The 20,900-nt window shown below is 47.5% G+C and overlaps 1 protein-coding gene across 3 annotated transcripts; it reads right to left on the bottom strand.

Moving 5' to 3' along the window:
• Positions 1 to 441: 441 nt before the first annotated feature.
• Positions 442 to 20,870, bottom strand: c2h8orf34 (chromosome 2 C8orf34 homolog). 3 transcript variants are annotated; one of them, XM_028970521.1, is made up of 15 exons: positions 20,519 to 20,870; positions 17,838 to 17,985; positions 17,483 to 17,602; positions 17,143 to 17,259; positions 17,021 to 17,049; positions 16,703 to 16,872; positions 15,626 to 15,783; positions 10,159 to 10,294; positions 9,226 to 9,311; positions 9,064 to 9,128; positions 8,167 to 8,308; positions 6,982 to 7,286; positions 2,990 to 3,086; positions 1,139 to 1,183; positions 442 to 968 (listed from the first exon to the last, which is right to left on the bottom strand). In XM_028970521.1, the coding sequence occupies exons 1-15, from the start codon at positions 20,585 to 20,587 to the stop codon at positions 961 to 963; spliced, it is 1,695 nt and encodes a 564-aa protein (XP_028826354.1). In that variant the 5' UTR covers positions 20,588 to 20,870; the 3' UTR covers positions 442 to 960. The 3 variants fall into 3 exon arrangements, with proteins under 3 accessions (XP_028826354.1, XP_028826355.1, XP_028826356.1); XM_028970522.1 differs by lacking the exon at positions 1,139 to 1,183; XM_028970523.1 differs by lacking the exons at positions 17,483 to 17,602; positions 17,838 to 17,985; positions 20,519 to 20,870 and adding an exon at positions 17,342 to 17,404.
• Between the last annotated feature and the right edge of the window lie 30 nt (positions 20,871 to 20,900).

Here is a 20,900-nt window from a genome sequence, read left to right as displayed (position 1 = left end):
TTCCTTCTCCACCCGCTTTTAATTAGTCTGGGTTCCTTCACTCTTCGTGACTTCTGAGGCCACCAGGGACCTGGACGCAGAGCGGAGCTTCTGACTGATGCTGAAAAACCCACCCAGCTGTCCCCACAACACATTTATTCCCACTTCACGTCAGGATTAATATCAGAGGAGCAGGACCATCGGCCGACCACTGATGGTGGTCCAACCCGTCAGAGAAGAGCCTGGGTGGCCCTGGGAACCCTGAGAAGATAACTCCACCACACTAATACATGTCATGATGGAGGAGGATTTCTTCTTTCTCCAAGTCCATGCTGACGTCCTAGCCGGGTTCTTCACCGGACCATAACCTTCCTGTGCAGCATCGGGAGATGACACACACTCTCGGCTTCATGAAGCGTCTGGTTGTGTGAAAGTTCAGACCACATCCTGTCGGAACCCTGGTGGAGACGGGCGTGTTGAGGATTCTGGCCCGACGCTCAGCTGGGAAGTGGTCAGGCAGATGATCAGAAGACAGGATGAGTCCACGATGTTCTCAGTCATGTAGGAACGTTGTGTGTCATAAAATGTTTGTGCAGAACCAGAACCTGGTTCCTCAGCATGTTTGTGAAGATCAGAAATAATTGATCAATAATTAACGTGGAAACGCAGAAACAGCAACATTCTGACAACAAGAAAATTCAAGATGGTTTTTATCTTGCATTCTACCAACCAAGTGTGACGAAACGTGGAAAAGAAAGAATAGAGAATTTGAGGAACAGTAAAAATAAGCATTAACAGATGCATGCTGGGTACAGAGTAAATGGGGTGAAGCCTGTTAGAAATATGAACACATGTGGAAAAAGTAGCACGTTAGAAAAATATGTTTTTGTCGTCTGTGCAGTGGAAATGCCCATCGTCTGCATAACCGTGGACGGGAGGTTCCTGCCAGGTTCCTGCCAGGTTCCTGCCAGCGGCCCGTCGTTAAAGACCTGCGGAGAGGAGGAGGAGAAAGCTAATAAGGCTAATAACTACTGAAATGATTATAACGCTCTTTCATATCTGCACACGTCGGACATAAAGAGCGGGAAAGCGTGAGATCCCACTCTCCGCCTCTCGTGGGCCACGCCCACCTCTCCTCTCACTCTGGAGGAAAACTCACCTGAAAACACTGATCTCTTCTTGGCATCACGTACAGACTGGCCGGCTGTGAAACCACATTTTAAAAGTCCATAAATACCTCAACACCCTGAAACTGATGTGCACAGATATTCAAATCAACATATAAATTACAGGAATCATTATAGCACAGACGCACAGATCTATAATAGATCATTATTTATAGCCCAACGTGATGTAATGAAGACATCACAGAATGGATTTTAATCCGTTTTTAATGGATTAAACGTTGTTTAAATGTTCCATGTAGCACCAGCTTGTTGTTTCAGTATAAAGTGACGTGATTGTCATTGTGATAGACAGCAGCACAGCACACGGTGCACACACTGAAACAACAAGCTGGTGCTACATGGAACATTTAAACAACGTTTAATCCATTAAAAATGTCGGCAGTGGGCACCATGACAGGCGCCCGGGGAGCAGTGTGTGGGGACGGTACTGTGCTCAGTGGTACCTTGGCGGGTCGGGATTCGAACCGAACCCCTTCTGATTATGGGGCCGCTTCCTTAACCGCTAGGCCACCGCTGTCCCCAACTGCTCCTTATCTACAAATGAAGTTTCATCTTCTAATGACGGGGACAGTCCCCCCCGTCAGGGTTAAGTCTCCTGCTCAGGAACACGGTGGTAGTAGGTGGGGTTTGAACCTGGGACCTTGTGCTATTCTGTTTATAGAACCTTGATTGCCGACATATTCCATCCAACAATTCTTTAATCACATTCTTCAAACTTCTTCATGAATTCTTCTCCCATCGTCTCAATCGTTTGGTGGAAAGAACTTCAAAACCTTCAAACAAGAGAGTTGGAGTCTCCAACCAAACTGGAATCAGAAAAGACCTGGGACAAACACCAGTTAAAGCACCAGCAGATCTGGTCCCAACGTTCCCCACACGCAGCTTCTACATGCAGAGCAGATCCACAGCTCATTTGGGAATTTTTCCCATGTTTCTGTTGGGCGAGCTCGCACGCTTGGAAATGTTCCGACATCTGCTGCAAGGAACCATCTCTCCGTTCTGTATAAACAGATGGCATCATATACGCGGGCCGATATGTACTCGCATATATAATATATTCATCTCATGAACAGACTAACGGTTCCCGGAGGAGGAATCGACCGAGAACCGTAACGCAGCAGCAGCCAGAGACAAAGTTTTATGTGAACCGCAGGAATATGTGGTCAGGAACACAGAACACCGATCTGGTCCAAGCAGGTATAAATCCGTCCAATCCCCTGGCAGAAATGGACACGAGTCAATAAGAGCCTAATAAAGGGAGAAATGCGGCGTCTCCGCATCCAAACCACACGAGCGCCGAACCTTCACCCTGAAGTGGATATAAAACACAAATTTCATTCAATTGACACCCACAGTGGAAAGTGAATATGACCGGTCCTCATGGCTGAACTTTGACCTCAGCTTCAAAGTGATTTGTTGTCACGTGTGACACATCGCAGCACAGCACCCAGTGAAAACCAGGGAGCAGAGTCTGACCTCAGTGGCTCCTTCAACCCTCAACCTTCCTTACCCGCAAGGCCACCGCTGCCCTAGAAAGGACTCTGTTTCTGCCCCGGTATGGGTGCAAAACAGCCAGGAGGTGACATGAGATTCCATCACGTGGACTTTTTTAATTGTGTAGTCAATGCAGTTAAAATAGTGGGAGGCGAGGAAGGTGTTGTCATGGTGTTGTCCAGTTATGTCCTGTTGTACAGAACATAATGAGGTACAGAATTGTTGGGTTGTATGGAACAGAAGACCCAGGTTCAAATCCCACTTACTACCATAGTACAATAAACCAATCTTGAATGTATATTGAGAAGGTATGAGGAGATGTCACTCACATTTGTCCTGCTGTGGAGGATCCATGCAGTCGCTGTCTGTGTCACTGGGGAGGAGCCATGGCCGCCGAAGAGCCTGGAGCTGCTGGTAGAAATCAGCCTGTAACAGACAGAGACAGTCAACACATACACAGCGTCCCTTGTTTGGTAGTCACCCTGGTGGGAACACTCATTTGAAAGTGAAGTGAAGTGATTGTGATACACAGCACAGCACACGGTGACACGGTGAAACGTGTCCTCTGTATTTAACCATCAGCCTTGGTGACAGTGGGCACCATGACAGGCGCCCGAGGAGCAGTGTGTGGGGACGGGACCTTCATCAAGGGGACCTCAGTGGCACCTCGGCATTTCGGGACTCAAACCGGCAACCTTCTGATTACGGGGCCACTTCTTTAACCGCTAGGCCACTGCTGCCCCTTTTTTTAAAATATATTTATATTAATTACACAAAAACAGTGAAACTTTTTACGATCCCGACTTTTCGGGTTGTTCCGGTTCACCGTGCACCTGTGGTGTTTAGTATAAATCTGTCCCCGCCTGGTCATTTTTGTTCTGCACCGAGCCGTGACTGAATCATTTTATCGTATTAATCGTGACCTTACTTACATTTACATTTTTACATTTACAGCATTTATCAGACGCCCTTATCCAGAGCGACTTACAATCAGTAGTTACAGGGACAGTCCCCCCCTGGGACACAATGGTAGTAAGTGGGATTTGAACCTGGGTCTCCTGGTTCACAGGCGAGTGTGTTACCCACTAGGCTACTACCACCGACACTAATTAATTACCTAAAGTAATCTCGTCATATTGACATATAAATATGCCATGAATATATAAATATGAATATGTGAAAATGTTGTAATTCCTTCTGTGCATCATTCACCCTGGCTGACTGCAGATTATTGTCTCTACGTTGATGCGATGGACCTTCTCGCTCAGGGTTATTCAGGCTTTGTCTCGTGGGGACGTAACCTGGCGGTTTCTCTCTTTCAAGTGGAAACAGCGTTACAGCGTTCATTTACAGCGCTTATCAGACGGCCTTTTCCAGAGCGATTTACACGGAGCCATTTCTGATTTCCAAGTTGAATTGTTTATAATGTGCTCCAGAACTTTGCAGGAAAGGTTTCCTAACATTATTTCTTCTTTTGTTGAACAGATTGATCTTGAACTTGAAGAAATATCTTATGCTCCCCAGGAACCTCTTCGGGTTTAGCCGAGCTTTCAGTGGTGATGGGTCGTGTTCCACACTTCTCAGAAAGCTGTGCTGTAGCAGAGCCTCAGCTGATGGCCTCTTCTCCGGATCTCGGATTAGGAAGAGTTGCAAAAAACTCTGCATCTCTGCAGACCATTTCTTCTTCTTCAGCTTGGGGGGTTCCTTTTTACCCTGCCAACATTGTTTAATGCAATGGAACAATTTGAGTGTCCTCGAGTTCTCCGCCAGTTCCAGCAGCATGATGCCCAGGGACCAAATGTCACATTTCTCATTGTAGCGCCCGTCCGCGGTGACCACGGCCACCTCCGGGGCCATATAAAACATGGTGCCGGCTACTCCACTAACATGATTTCTGCTCATCGTTTTGGCCATGCCCAAATCACCAACCTTCAGTCTGCCATCAGCATCCACAAAAATGTTGTGTGGCTTGATGTCCCTGTGGACAAGGTTGTTCTGGTGGATGTGGCGGAGACCCTTTAGAACCTCCTTGGCTACAAAAGCAAGCTCATTTTCATCAAAGCAGCCGGTGTTGTTAAGGAGCTGCTTCAAATCTCCGCCCAAGTAAAACTCCATGAATATGTAAAAAAAGTTCTTCCAGTACAACTTTTCAATCAGCTTGGGGATCTTTGGGTGTGCTAGAGTCTCCATCAATTCCCACTCTAGAAGGCAGGCCATGAGCCTGTGGGGAAGGCACCTCTGAACTTTGACTGCGACCAACTAGCCAGTAAACCGGTTCGTGGCTTTGAAGATTTTGCCAAAAGTGCCTTCTGCTATGGGCTTTAGATTAATATCGTAGAAAATAAATGGGCATATAATGCTAATATTGTGCTTTTGCAAGATGTTGAACATCTTCTGTTGGTCTGTGTCTTCGGACATTTTCACTATTTGTTCCTCCTTGGCCTCCTGCGGTACCTCACCATCGTTTTCACTGACCTGCTTTCTCGCTTGCTCAACGTCCAGATCAGGTTTAATCTTCTACTGTATTACGTTCATGTCCTCATGGGACGAAGACCTTACCTCACCATCGTTTTCACTGACCTGCTTACACGCTTGCTCAACGTCCAGATCAGGTTTAATCTTCTACTGTATTACGTTCATGTCCTCATGGGACGAAGACCTTACCTCACCATCGTCTTGACTGACCTGCTTACTCGCTTGCTCAACGTCCAGATCAGATTTAACCTTCAACAGTATTACGTTTACGTCCTCACGCAGCCCTTGCATCTGTGATTTTACTGATTTGAACTCGTGCATTTGACTTTCAAGGTTGTACCTCATCTTAGCCACTTCTTACTGTAGCTAATGGATTTGGTAATTTTTTTTTTTTTTTATCATACAAACTTTCTTATATTTTAAAATAGAGCCCATCACCCTGGGACTATTATTTTTAACTTCCTTAATGACCATTATTTTAATCTTTAGTTAAATAATAATCCATTGAAATAGTCTAGGTTTACACCCATTTATATACTGAAAATCTTCGCTTTTTAAAATTCATGAATATATAATAAGAATTTGTAACAACAAAATGTAATTACGACTGTCAATCAATAAAAAAATGGAATTATTCTTCAATGTACTCTTCATCATTATCTTACTCAGATGGTCAATCACTGACCGTTTCGGGTTCCCTGAGGTGTAAATTAGGGGGCAGGATTTAGGGATTTATAGTGAAGCTCAACAGCTGTCAAATCCAAACCTGGCATCTTTCCTTAATCCTCCTTTTCCATTTAGCCTGTTTCTTCACAGTAACCATGTGTCTGAAACCTATTCCAGTAACCATCTCCAACAGGCCCAGGAGAACATATTCACGCTGCAGAGGCTCTGTTACCAACAACCTCACCTACCCCACCCTGTCGTCTACTTCTCAAACAAGTGTGGTAGGTGGGCTCTGGAACTGTCAATCTGTTGTTAAAAAAGCTGGCTTCCTCTCTGGCCTCACTACTCTCCACTCCCTAAACTTCCTGGCGCTAACAGAGACCTGGATGTCCCCTCAGAACGCAGCTAGACCTGCTGCCCTCTCTCCTGCCTACATGTTCTCCCACACTCCTAGAAAAACTGGCAGAGGAGGGGGTACTGGCCTTTTAATATCAAGAAATTGGTCCTTCACACCAATGCCTCTCCACCATCTTAATATTTCTTCTTTCAAATTCCATGCAGTCTCAGTTTCTTCTCCTGTGAACATCATTCTCATTGTCATATATCGCCCTCCAGGGCCACTTGAGACCTTTATTGATGAATTGGACACTCTGCTCAGCATTTTTTTTCCAAAGGATTTGGAAAGGATCCACCTCTACCTCACATAGACTCTCCACTGGTGTCCCTCAAGGCTCAGTGCTAGGTCCTCTCCTTTTCTCCCTCTACCCGAGATCACTTGGTGAGGTCATTTCCTCACATGGATTATCCTACCACTGCTATGCCGATGACACACAACTCATCTTCTCTTTTCCTCCCTCTGATCTTCATGCTGCTTCTAAAATCTCTGCATGTCTAACAGACATCTCACCTCACGACTGCAACTACCTTCTAGCTGGTTTACCTCTACCTACCATCCAACCTCTACAACTCATACAAAATGCAGCAGCACAACTGATCTTCAACTTTCCCAAGTTCTCCACACCGCCCCTCTGCTGCATTCCCTCCACCGGCTCCCAGTAGCTGCACACATCAGGTTCAAAATACTGATGCTGGCCTACAAAGCCAAACATGGAGTAGCACCATCCTACCTGACAGCCCTTATTACACCTCACACTGTGTGTGAGATTCTAAAGACTGATACCTCTGACAGGCGACCGTGAGCTTCTGTGCTGCTGAGGCCGGGCGGGGTCAGCAGGGGTCGCGTGGGGGTCACCGGGCGACTCCTGGGGCTCCCGAACACGAACTCCTTGGCGCTGTGGCTGCCTGGCGTGAGGGTGTTGGGGGTCCGGGGCGTCTGCGAGCGGCTGCTGGGACTGCTGGCGGGCGGAGGACGGCCCATCAGCAGGGAGGTGGGCTTGGTGTTGAGCAGGGGCGGGGCACCGTGGAGGGCGTTGGGGCTCCTGGGCAGCTTACCCTCCGCCAGTTTGGCCAGGTCCTTCTCCACCTCTGTAAGGAGCAGAGACAATGATGACGATGCTACGTTGTTACGTGTTACGAGCCGGTCTAGGGGTTCCGGCCCGTAACAAAATAAAAGACAAGAACAAAAAAAATACTAAGACGAAACTGAGAAATTTAACAAAGGTTTTATTAACAAAAGTAAATAAATACATACGAAACGAAGTTCAACGAATAACGACAAAACCAAACAAACACCAAAAAGCAGGTCGACACAACAAGTTTCGTCGCCTCCTAGAGGAAGTGATGCAATAGGGAAATCGGGGTGGAGGCTACGGCAAGGAAACCGACGCCCCTTTTATTCTGTCTGTCCACAGCAGGAAGCGGTGGGCTGAATTTGGTAATCACCAGGCATCCTGAACCGAAACACACCAAAAATACCAGGACGTAACACGTCAGGATGTTCTGTTCGGTGGGTGTGGCGGTGGTCGGTTCCTCACGTCGGTCTCACATCAATATACTTTTACTGCACATCCAACCAACCACGTTCCCAGACCCCACGACAGGAGTGTGACAATGACACCGATTCCCCAGTCAATCGTTAACAAACATGGATTTTAGATGTTTCTGCAGAACTGAGCCGGAGATCTGGACGTGAAGAACGTTTCTCTCTCTCACACAGAGAGAGAGAGCGAGAGAGCGGAGTGAAAGTGGAGGAGAACACAACATGTGGACGACTTTAAGCCCAGATGCCGCACTGATGAGTAAGAACACACACCAGCGGGCCAACACATGCCCCGCCCACAGACACTCGTTCCGTTAATAAAGGCGAGGAGCAGGTTTTAATTAGCCAATCAAACATCTGGAGCGGCGAGAGCGGCGAGTGACGTCTGGGCTGGAACGCTGCCTGTTTGATGTGTGTGGCGCCTACCAGCGAGATGTTTCCCCACGTCCTCCAACTCCTTGGAGAGCAGCGAGTCCTTCAGCTGCAGGCCGTGCCAACCCAGCGCGCCGCCGCCACCGCCGCAGCCGCCTCGCGAGGCCCTCAGATCCGACACCCAGACTGGGTGACGCTGCAGCACGTGGAGTTAAAACGAGAAGAGAAACATCAGAAGAAAAAGTCAGGCGTTTAAATCTCTGCGCTCGTATCTTCTCTAATGAGCAGCGACTCGGCGCCTTTTATGGGCTTCAGAAAAACAGCAGAACCCACATTCAGGCCAGATGCTGAGGAACGCTGCATTAGACCTTCCATACATTACATGAGGTCTGTGGAGTAGAGGTAGGACAGGGTGAAGTACGACCTCGGAGATGTTCCTGGAGAAGATCAGTACAGAATGCAGACAGAGGGAGCACAACCCTGGACGTTCTCACAGACACAGTGGCCAGACCCAGAGAAGCAGAACCTGATCCATGTTCTAGTTTTGGTTCCATGTTAGAGCAGACCTGCCCTGGACATTACCAGAGTAAAGGTTCTACAGCACATTGCAGGTTTGTAGATGAACATGGTTCTCCAGTTCCTGATGCTCGTATGATTTGTATGATATGAGATCTGTGGGAGTCACGCCGTGGTTCTACCAACACAGATTGGGACCAGAGAACCCTGAGGAACCAGGAAGTGATTAACCCGGACGGAACCGGCGAGACTCTCTGCCATCACGTGCCTCACGTTTAAAGAATGTCTGTTCAGTTCCGGTTCTCGTGAGCCCGGGACACGCCTCGTCGTGACCAAGCTGTAATTACGGGTATTCATTTCAGCCACCCAGCGTCCCCGGTGTCCCTCACACACAGCGCAGGAGAAACGATTGTGCAAGACGATATAAAGTGTTACCTGAGAGCCGCTCTCGCATTCCACCACGGAACCCGCCAGAGTCTCCGCCCCGGGCCATGGAGCAGCTCCAGACACACACACACGTTCAGACAAAGAGGACAATCTCAGGAATCAGCATGTCAGCTACTTGATTCCAGCCTGTGTGTGTTGGTATCTACTCACCAGGCAGCTCGGGCACGGCCTGCTTGGTGAACTTTGACCTCAGCTCCTCCTCGCCACCTATGTCTGTCAGGCTGTCCCCCTGCAGCCTGCAGGAACGACACACAGCAACGGTGTGAGAATCTGACCAGGTTCTCCTTCCAGCCAGGACAGGAGAACACCATCAGATGCAGAGATATGGCATCTCCTCCCATAATTCCCTATAATCCTGTCTGCTCTCATACATCAGAACAGTGGACATGTTTAATATGATCTCTAAATGATGCGGACCAGTCAGCAGATAATAATGCTGTAGAACCATCTCCTAGTACATGGGGTTCCAGTTTGTTCCACAGTAGTACAGGAAGCTAATGGAACCTTCAGGAGGTGCAGTTCCAGTTCTGTTGGTTTGGTTTGAAAACATGAAGGAAGCGTGCATGTTTCTACGTCACAATCTGGAACCAGAGGAACCCAGATGGGAACTTTATGACCAGGATATCAGGAAATCACTTCAAAGTTCTCCCCTGCATGTTCTCCTGAGGAATATCTTCAGTATCAATATCTTCTGGGGCGGTTCCTTCATTAACTCCACACCAGAGATGCACATCAGCAAAACCCAAACAAGCTGCCATCTGACCCACTTATCAGGTGCATCGAAACTGGAGCAGCAGCCACCAGATGACGGGCGGCCTATCAGAGCACCTGGTTCATGTGAAAACACGAGCATGTGGAATGCACTGCAGATATCAGATAGAGTTTTGCCCTGTCTGGACCTCCTCACCTCAGCAGAACTCATCTGTTCCGTTCGCACCTCCTCAATGGGCCCATTGTTGTGCTGTCGACTCATTCTGGGGTAAAACAGTGAGAGCCTCTCCTACAATGACCTGACTGGTGTGAGGAACTGAGGCTTGGTTCTCCTGATGGTGGTCAGGAACCCGGGCGGGGCAGGATATTTACCTTGCGCACCTAGAGCAGATGTTCAGAGTGACTTTGGCCTGAGGTTCAGGACAGTAGGAGCCACGACCCTGACTGAACTTCCAACCGGAGGACAGCACACCAGTGACCCCCTCCATCCGCAGATCATCTAGGTCTTCTAGAACAAACAGAGTGAACGAGTCACACACACACTCAGCTGGGTTCTTCTCCAAATGGAGGTGGGCGTCAAGGTTCTCCAGGTTCTCCTGGATGAAAGTGGATCTGGAAACACGCCATCTGCGACCTGGGCAGTTAGTGAGGTGTCCTACAGAACGGTTCCCTGATCCTACCCTGATTACTCTTAAGAACCTGCCCAACAGAACCATGTTGCTGATGCTGTTAAAGTCCTGCATGGGAAACGTGGCATGCCGGTGCTCCTCAGGGGTGGGTTCTCCAGCTGCCGGGGTCACGACCCTGCCAACAGGGTGATGAGCAGAACATGATGGGTACAAGAGAAAAAACACAGAACTGACAATGAAGTGAAGTGATTGTCATATGTGACACAGCACAGCACCCAGTGCACACGGTGAAATGCGTCCTATGTATTTAATCGTCACCCATGGCGCCCAGGGAGCAGCGTGTGGGGATGGTACAGAGATCAAAATAAAGACACACACACACTACATAAAGAAACGTAAAATAAATAGATAACTAAAAACAGCTGCTGAAGTACGTATAACGTATACGCGCGCTGAGCAACTCGAGTTGTCGTCTGGCTCGAGCGGCGAACAAGAATTGCAAATTAAACCTACATTTTATAACATGCAAAACATTTTCACCAAATCACAGAAAAACAAATTTACAAGCAGCAAATCATATGGAATGGATCGGTACTATAGGCCGGATGTTCGTGTTTCCTTCCGATCATTAACCGCACGAGCTTGACCCCACCAGACCCGACTAAAATAATAAAAAGACCTCCAGACAGAGCTATTGCATTTTACATATTCTAGAAAGCTTGGCGTGTGTGGCTACCTGATTTGGATTGGGAACCAGAACCTGGGTTTAGGAGTACGGTTGGGTTTAGGAGTACAGTAGGGTTTAGTATTGGGGTTGGGTTTAAGAGTACGGTTGGGTTTAGAAGTGGGGTTGGGTTTAAGAGTACGGTTGGGTTTAGAAGTGGGGTTGGGTTTAAGAGTACGGTTGGGTTTAGAAGTGGGGTTGGGTTTAAGAGTACGGTTGAGTTTAGAAGTGGGGTTGGGTTTAAGAGTACGGTTGGGTTTAGAAGTGGGGTTGGGTTTAAGAGTACGGTTGGGTTTAGAAGTGGGGTTGGGTTTAGGAGTACAGTAGGGTTTAGGAGCAGAGTTGGGTTTAAGAGTACGGTTGGGTTTAGAAGTGGGGTTGGGTTTAAGAGTACGGTTGGGTTTAGAAGTGGGGTTGGGTTTAAGAGTACGGTTGGGTTTAGAAGTGGGGTTGGGTTTAGGAGTACAGTAGGGTTTAGGAGCAGAGTTGGGTTTAAGAGATGTGTCTCGAGTCCTCCAGGTAGCCAGGGGAGCGACTGCATTGACTGTTGAAAATTGTTGTATTCAGCCAGTGATTTGTGTGAACCAGCAAATGGAATTTAATTATCGATACCAGTGGTAATCGAAGTCCATACTACATTTTAGTATCAATTCATATCTGAGAATCAATTTTTTTGACAACCCTACAACTAACCGGACTCACTTCATCCTCATTAGAACAGGCCAGTGACAGAAAGACAGAGAGAGATAAGAGGTCAGACCTCAGATAAGAACCACAAGTCCCTCACGTCTAGACGTGTTTGGACGTCTGTGGCGTTCCACGTACAGATGGTAAATATTCCAGAGATGCCGAGAGAAGAAAAGAGACAAGTGACTAATTCCAGTCGGGGAAAAAAATATATATACACACACACTTCACACCAATGCACACACACTTCACATGCACACACTACACACACCATCCAGATGCGTGTGTTTTGTCTCGTGGCTGGTCGGCAGTGTGTTTGCGCTACAATAAAAACTCTCATCTTTAACCTGATTCTGATTTTCCCCCCGAAATCCTGTTTGGTTGGAACTGTGAACAACTGGACCAGGATCAGATGGTTCTGGTTAAGAACGTCTCATGGAACACTTATTCATATTTGGAGATATGACATCATCATCATTTCAAACATCTGCAGAAACATCTAATAACATGTTTACAAAATGAAACATTATGCTGGGAATTTGTGTGAAATTTGATGATTCTGATAAAAAAATATGATCACATGATGATTATGATGATTTATGAAATTGCTCTTATAGTTCACACACAGACAGAAGATTTATTTCCCGCTTCGACCCTCATGAAACTCTTCTGGAGTTGACTACGCTGTCTCCAAGACGCAGACAGGAAACCATCTTCACCGTCATGTTTATCATGAAGATATGGATCTGCTGCGGGTGCTGCTGTTCGTTTACACCGTTGCCGAAGTAACTGTTGTGTCTGTGCCAGTGGTGGGAGGAGCTCAGGCGGCGAGAGAGTAGAACACAGAACCAGCAGCACCTGCAAACATTTCAACAGATACACCTACAGAGAAGACGTTTAGAACCTGGATTTCAACCTCATTCACCATCACAGGGCATCAGTGACGGCTTCCAGAGACCCACAACATCTCCACAACAAACGGGTTCCCTCTAGTGGCCAACTTTTAACATTACAATCAGACACATCCCAACATTACTCTTACACTCGACACTGTAGATCTAACACGTTCCACCAATCAGACGTAGCAACAATAATCACATGACGCCATTTCACCAATCAGATCTAGAATTAGTTTAGTCAATGAATTACTACAAATCGTACTTTAATACATTTACATTTACAGCTTTTAGCAGACGGCCTTATCCAGAGCGACTTACAGTCAGTAGTTACAGGGACAGTCTCCCCCGGAGACTCTCAGGGTTAAGTGTCTTTCTCAGAGACACAATGGTAGTAAGTGGGATTTGAACCTGGGTCTTCTGGTTCATAGGTGAGTGTTTTACCCACTAGGCTACTACCCCTTCATTAGTGTTATAATGAAATACCAGAATTACTACATTTATATTTTTTCTGTCCGAATACAGTGTTTCTAAAAAAAATAGAAATTACAAAAGTTACTACTTTTGTAAGTAGTTTTTATTACTACATACTTTTGTACTCTTACTTGAGTAAAAATGGCCTCTGGTCACACATCATGATGCACCAAGGGAGTAAAAGACTTCAGTCAAGAAGGTTTTTGATGAAAATACTACAGGAGAAGATGGAGACTGAGGTGGGATGACTAGCAATATGAAATACAGTAAAAATTTCATCATATCGTTCATGGGACTGAAGATATGACACTTTGGTACAATATAAATTAGTTGGTGTCCATCTCCGTCCCCTTACTGTCCCCACACATTACTGTCTAAACTGCAGGAGACAAAAGTGACAATGTCCAAATTGTGCCCGATGTGCCATTTTGCCGTGTCCCTGGTGTGTCGCTCAATCTTCATATTGGTCACTGTAGACCAGCATGGCTCCTCACGGTAAAGAACTCTCTGAGGAGCTGAGGAATTGTCACTCTACATGAAGATGGCCGAGACGATGTCCCAACCTGAACTGAGCTGAGCTGCAGCGTGGAGGACAATACAGCAGTTTAATGGGACACCACACACTGCATCAAACTGGTCTGCATGGCTGTCGTCCCAGAAGGAAGCTTCTTCTAAAGACGATGCACAACTATTACTGAAGACAAGTCTGAGGAGACCAAGATCAACTTATTTAATTCAGATGGTATCAAGTGTGTGTGGCGTCAACCAGCTGCGGAGAACAAAGACAAGTGTGTCTCACCTACAGTCCAGCATGGTGGTGGGATGTCCTGAAGACCAACATGTACTGTGACGTACTGAAGCAGAAACTGGTCCAACTCGTCTCCATGACCATCACCACCTTGCTAAAGAAACTGAGGGTGAAGTTAAGAACCTGACAAGCATGTCTCCAGGCCTAAACCCTACTGAGCATCTCAAGGCGCAAGGTCTCTAACATCCACCAGCTCAATCACGTTGTTTACATTTACAGCACTTACCAGACGCCCTTATCCAGAGCAACATACTATCAGTAGTTACAGGGACAGTCCCCCCCTGGAGACACTCAGGGTTAAGTGTCTTGCTCAGGGACACGATGGTAGTAAGTGGGAAACCGCTAGGCTACTAACACCGTCGTCATGGAGATGTGGAAGTGTAGTTGTTATTGGTGGCCTATTTTCATTTTAGTTTTAGTCGAGTCTTTGCGTCCAGCTGTCATTTTAGTCTTTATTAGTCTCAGTCACGTCCAGACTCTCATGAGTCTAGTCAAGTTTCAGTCGACTAAAAGTCTGAGTCTTATTTTAGTCAGAATTATCCACGACTAGTTTCGTCTAGTTTTAGCCAATGAAAATTGTATTTTAGTCTTCTTTTTTTTAGTAAAGCAATTCTATTTTAGCGAGCGAATATATTTAATGATGCGACTGAGTATTGAGGAAGTGATGAGCAATACAGGAAACAGAAACCGTGAGTATAATAACGTCTCGTCAACGAAAATAAAGTATTTATCTTGTAAACCATTTTTATTCGTCGACAATATGACACGATAGATTTCGTTCTAGTCACATGAGGAGCATTTACGTCTCGTCTTCATCACGTCAAAAAGTTCAGTTCCGAGAAAAACAGTACGTGGAGGAGGATTCCAGTGGCCACCTGTGAAGTTCTAGTGAGCTCCAGGCCCAAGAGATTTATAGCAGTGCTGGAAAATAATGCTGGACATCTTCACTTAGGGGTGCACTCACTTTTGCCTCCAGCAGTTCAAACATTATTGTCTGTGTGTTTAGTTATTTTGAGGGGACCGAAAATGGACAGAAATGTATACAAGCTGGACATCGACTACTTTATATTTTTAAATACATCTCACTTTTGTGTTTTAAACTGATAACCGACGTACACAGAAAAAAAAATTATTCTGACCTTCTCAGATGGGTCCAGCAGGGGTCATGTAGTCCATTAAAAGTAGTTTTAGTCATTTTAATAAATTTACTGGGTCTGTTTTTTCAACACTCAAAACTCACATGATCACCCTCACACATGCAGGCTGCTCTGGATCGAGAAGGAGGAGAACAAGGAGAACAATGCTCATCATCCCAGGTCAGCACAGACCAATGTGTCTGCAGTTCATCCGACCTTCTCACTGGTCTGAGCTGAACTCGAATCCCAGTTCAGGAACACATCCACCAGTGCGCCTGAAGTTGGAAAGGTGGAGCCTCTACCCACAACCCTATTCAGCTCTCACACAGATAGTTCAGCCTGAAGCTCTGCAGAGACTCACAAAAATAAAAAAAGGGAAAAGAATCCTCCCACCAACCCAACAACTCAGAACATCTACAGACAGGACATCCGTCCATCTTCAAAACACTGGTAACAGATGGAATGAATTCAAATTAAAATCTTACCCAGCAGCTCCATGGCATCATCTTCATCCTCAATCTCCTCCTCAGCGGCAGAGGGAGCGGGGCTGGGTGTCGAGGCATGGCACAACATGGCAGCCAGGAGCTTCTTGTGGTGCTGCTGGTGCTGCTTCAGACCTTTCCTCTTTATCTCCATCTTCAGGCTGGGGTAGGAGGACAACAACATTCATTTCTTATTCAGGCCCTTTCGTCCTTTCTGCACACAAGGAAAAGCTCTCATGGAGAAAAAAGTGAGGAGGAGCGAGAGAGGGACCACCTTCCAGGGTGGAGTGAGGGTGCAGGAGGTGTCAGAGCAGTCCAGTTTGGTTCCAGACAGTGCAGAGAAGGTTTCAGCTAGAACGGTGTCATGGTCCACAATGTATATTCACTACGAAGAGACTCTGTCACTCTGACACCATCTCTGCTCAACCAGAGCCTGGTGTTTTTCTGGGTAAAACGCCCAGTGACTGGGACAGTCCCCCTGGGGACTTCCTCAGGGACACGATGATAGAACGTGGTCAGTGAGCGTGGTGTTTCATACTAGGATACTACCACCATCTTCTACTGAGAGAGATGACTTGATGGATGGATGGATGGATGGATGGATGAAGATAGAGGGATAGAGAACCAAAAATAAAAAGTGGGCGTGCTCGTTGCGGAGTGAGGCAGAAGGGGAGGAGCCATCATGTGAAACATCATCATCATCATTAGTCATTACAGCATTTCCAGCCCAGCTTTATTTCCCAGCAGCCCCTCCACTGCGTTCCACATTATTAACGGTCTTATAAAATACAGTCCAGATGTAAAACATCACCATGCAGGGGACAGAAGTGTTGCTCTCGGTTCTCAACAGACGTCCCACACACCAACATGTGGCCCCGCCTCCGCCAGTAATCACCATAGGAACACAGGAGATGTGGCGGAGCTTTATTCTCTCAGATTCGTCACGCATCCTGTCACACAGCAGCGTGTCCAGGTCTTCCTGCTGCTGCTGCTGCTCCGCGAGGTTCCGATTCCTGTCATGAACGTCCCGTCCTGTAGGACAGGCGGCTCGATAACGCTGACACGACCCGCCCGTCTCACCTCGCCGCCGGGCTGCTGGCCGCCTCGCTCTCCCATGTCGCCTTCTTGGCTCTGGGAACGGGTGCTTGCAGCATCTCAGCTGCCAGGGGATCGGCGTCGTCCTCCACCCGGCCCACCCACTGGCCCAGCACCCGTGGGCGCGGAACCGAGGAGTTACACAAGTGCAGCTCCTGAGGGACCAGGAGGAGGAGGAGGAGGAGGAGAGAACATCGATTATAGATGAGACGTTTTACATGGAACATCACACTGGGGATTCCCCATGTTCCAAGTTGTTCTGTCATCCTGCAGTTTGATATGAAGTAGACAGGAGGACCTCACCTGGTCAAACTCATCAGAAACAGCGATACCTGCAGACCAGAGAGCAGAGTCACATATTCCAAATATGGAACAAAGAGCAGAAGCTCATTTGGTCTGCAGAACCCCCCCACACACACACTCACTGCGGGAAAGGTTCTCCAGGGCTTTGCCCAGCTTCTTGCTCTCCTGCAGGATGTGGCTGAGTTCGTCGAAGTCGTGGCTCTCCGACCTGGAGCCCCAGTCCCAGGAAGGGCGTGGCACTGCAGAAAGAACAGAAGACATCCTCACCCAAGTTAAAGTGATTTTCATATTTTCGTTCATCACAGCAGACCAGCAACTAACTTCATGAAACAGAAATAATCCTAGTCAGAAAATAATCCTAGTCGAGTTCTCCGTTCGTCCTCCAGGACCAAGAACCACAGTACATGCAGAACTTCTCCTAATATCAACCTGCCAGCCAATCAGCCAGGGGGCGGGGCTCACGTGACTTGGACTCCGATGACGGAGGGGAAATGTTGGAGACGGCCAGGTCACTCTTGGACTTCTTCGGTTTTTTCGGGTGAATCTGCCAGGGCTTCTCAGAACGTCGGGAGCCTCTGTGTTCTGCGGAGAGAAGATGTTTACTTTTTAATGAAGCTCAAGAAGAACATGCCCGTTCTAGAGGAGAACTAAACGGACTCCATCTGAAATTGTGATGTCTGCTGCATGTCTGGTAACTGGATGAAGAACCGTGGAGGAAGATTCCGTCTTCATCTGAGCTGCAGCTAGAATGAAGGGCTCGCAGGACGCTGGACGAGATCCCTGTACAAACAGAACTGGGTTTCGGCATAAGACCCACCTGGTGTGTCGGTGTCCGCCCACAGCGCAGCAGAACCAGATAAGGTTCTCTGCAGAGGAGCAGGGCTGCCCACCTTACTCTGCAGGTGGCCAATGAGAAAAGGAACAGGATGGTCTGGGGTCTCAGTTATCAGTCTGGTCATCATGTCCTGTCAGAGGGAGACAGACAGGCAGCATTAGATGTTCCAGTCAGAGCTGATAAAGATCTAGTCAAACTGAGAACCGAATGGAGCACAGCTGTATCACTGCACCACACTGGACTCACACAGGAACCAAAGGGAGGAGGACAGATGGGGTTCAGGCGGCATTCAGATCCATCAGATGAGATCTTAGAACCTGATGCAGCAGCGAGACGAGTGCAGACTGATGAGATCTCCATACCCCCGCCCGCTACAAGACAAATTGTACCGAGCTGCTTTGGATTTGCTGACACCAGCAGAATGCAGGGAACATATTACGTGAGGAACAGAGGAACCGCTGGCCTATCAGAGCCCTGCTCTCTACACAAGGACTCGTGACCAAGGACGAATCACAGAGAGAGGAAGCCACCTCACCAGCGTTGTGAACATTCTATTTACAGCTGAGGCAGATACCTGCCGGTTCCTTCTTATCACTGATCACAACCAAGAACCAGAACCATTCATCCACTCCAGCCAGATTTCTCCTCTCTTGGACTACTGCACTGATTATTCTCTCAGGGCGTGGGCAGGAGGGAACTGGGTCCAAATTTCCGATATCAGCAAGCGCTGTGGTTCTGCACCAGATTAATTGTATTGACATCTTGTACCATCATCTCTCTCATTTCCTGCAGTGAGAGGAACTGATTACCACCACTAAGAAAGACTTCTCCAACATCAAACTATAATCAAGACGGACTCTCACAGTTCTTATAAATAATGATTTCTTTTCATGATCATAATGTAACCACCGCTGTATTTGAAGAGAAAAGTTATTGCAGAAGAAACTGTAAAAAACTACTAGCAACTTCTTCTGCCACCATCACACAACTTCAACTAGCACCCACCAACAATCAGCCTTTGACAATCAAATACCAACAACAAACCCACCAATAATGACCTTCAACCACAAACCACAAACCCACCAATAATGACCTTCAACCACAAACCACAAACCCACCAATAATGACCTTCAACCACAAACCCACCAACCTCAAACCCACTACAATCAAACTACTGCCAACATCACACAACTTCAACTAGCACCCACCAACAATCAGCCTTTGACAATCAAATACCAACAACAAACCCACTAATAATGACCTTCAACCACAAACCACAAACCCACCAATAATGACCTTCAACCACAAACCACAAACCCACCAATAATGACCTTCAACCACAAACCCACCAACCTCAAACCCACTACCATCAAACTACTACCAACATCACACAACTTCAACTAGCACCCACCAACAATCAGCCTTTGACAATCAAATACCAACAACAAACCCACCAATAATGACCTTCAACAAACCGCTATCCATCAGCTACAACTAAACTACGACTAACCCACCAATTACAGCCTTCAACCATCAACCACCCAGTCCTCAAAATGTCAACCTGCAGGATTTTACGCAGAACGCAGGTTCTCAGCAGGGATGAGCTAGAGTTCCTGACACTCATAACTGCACCATCAACAAGTTGTCCTGATTTGTTTGTTGAAGTGGGGACATGACATTTTTATTTGATGGATCTAACTGAGGAGCAAACAGGGACGTTGTTTAATATCATATTATAAAATTATAAACTTTTAACAGTTAGAATGGAACCACGGAGGAGAACTTTACTGACACCAGGCTGGACATGGTGGACGCTGATGTGATGCTGAGGAAGAGGACTTTTATGAACTTCATCCTCCAGCGACAGCAGCAGTGGCGGCCTAGCAGTTAAAGAGGAGGCCCCGTAATCAGAAAGTTGCAAGTTCGAATCACCAAGGTGCCACTGAGGTCCCCTTGATGAAGGTCCCGTCCCCACACACTGCTCCCCGGGCGTGGGGTCCAGTAGGAAGGAGTAAGCGTGGGACCAGTGCGGTTTGAATTGTACTGCGCTCACATTATAAGAGCGTCACCGGCTGGATTTTTATCCTCTTCACTCATTCTGTCCATTTTTTATTCCCCCTGCAGTGATGAGACCCACAGACCTCGTCTACTGACTGGACCTGCTGTCTGTGCTGCTGGAGTTGAGAGAGAGAGAGCGAGAGAGAGAGAGAACACCACCCTGGAATCACATGACCCTTGCTGACTACTGGGACCATCACAACCTGTCCAGCTCCAGACCTCCTCATCAGCAGGTCCAACAAAGCCTGTCCAACACAGACGCCACACTCACATCACACACACACACACGCCACACTCACATCACACACACATTACACGCGCACACACACACACGCCACACACACACATTACACGCACACACACACACACATTACACACACACACACACACACACTCCGCGCTCCTCCTGGACAGAGTGGAGAAGGAGCTGCAGGCTTCACACTTTCATACCGGCGCGGAATCACCGTGATGAAGAAGATGATGATGATTTTAATGATAATGCATCAGTAAAATAAAAATATGATTTATGAAACGTCGCCGATGCCATGAAAAGCCGAACCGGACGCGGCGCTGCGGATTCACTTCACCACCAACATGGATTTTACCTCGAATAAAGGTCCGATCCGGTTCTTCTCCATGTAACACTTGATTCTTGACTGCTGCTGAGACGCCATGTGTGAGTGTGTGTGTGAGTGTGTGTGTGTCCGCTATAACGATACACACTCCGCGGATGAAGCCGCCTGCTCTCTGTCCGGACCGGAGTTCGGTGTCGGTACCGGCGCGCCTTCTGCGCGGTTCCTGCAGGACGGGGGAGGAGCTGCAGCGCAGCCACCAATCAGCGGGCAGCAGCGAACTTCCCAACGGGAGACTCCCAGACAAGTTCAAAGGTCATCCAGGAACAACAACAGACCGACCCGACCCTAACCCCGCCCACCTGACACCTGTCCAGACAGCAGAACAAGGCCCACGGACGCTGGACGTGGAACA

Source organism: Denticeps clupeoides, chromosome 2 (assembly GCF_900700375.1).
Source record: "Denticeps clupeoides chromosome 2, fDenClu1.1, whole genome shotgun sequence".
NCBI classification, from domain to species: domain Eukaryota; kingdom Metazoa; phylum Chordata; class Actinopteri; order Clupeiformes; family Denticipitidae; genus Denticeps; species Denticeps clupeoides.
Note: the sequence above shows the minus strand (reverse complement) of the source record. Positions and strands in the feature narration are given on the sequence as shown.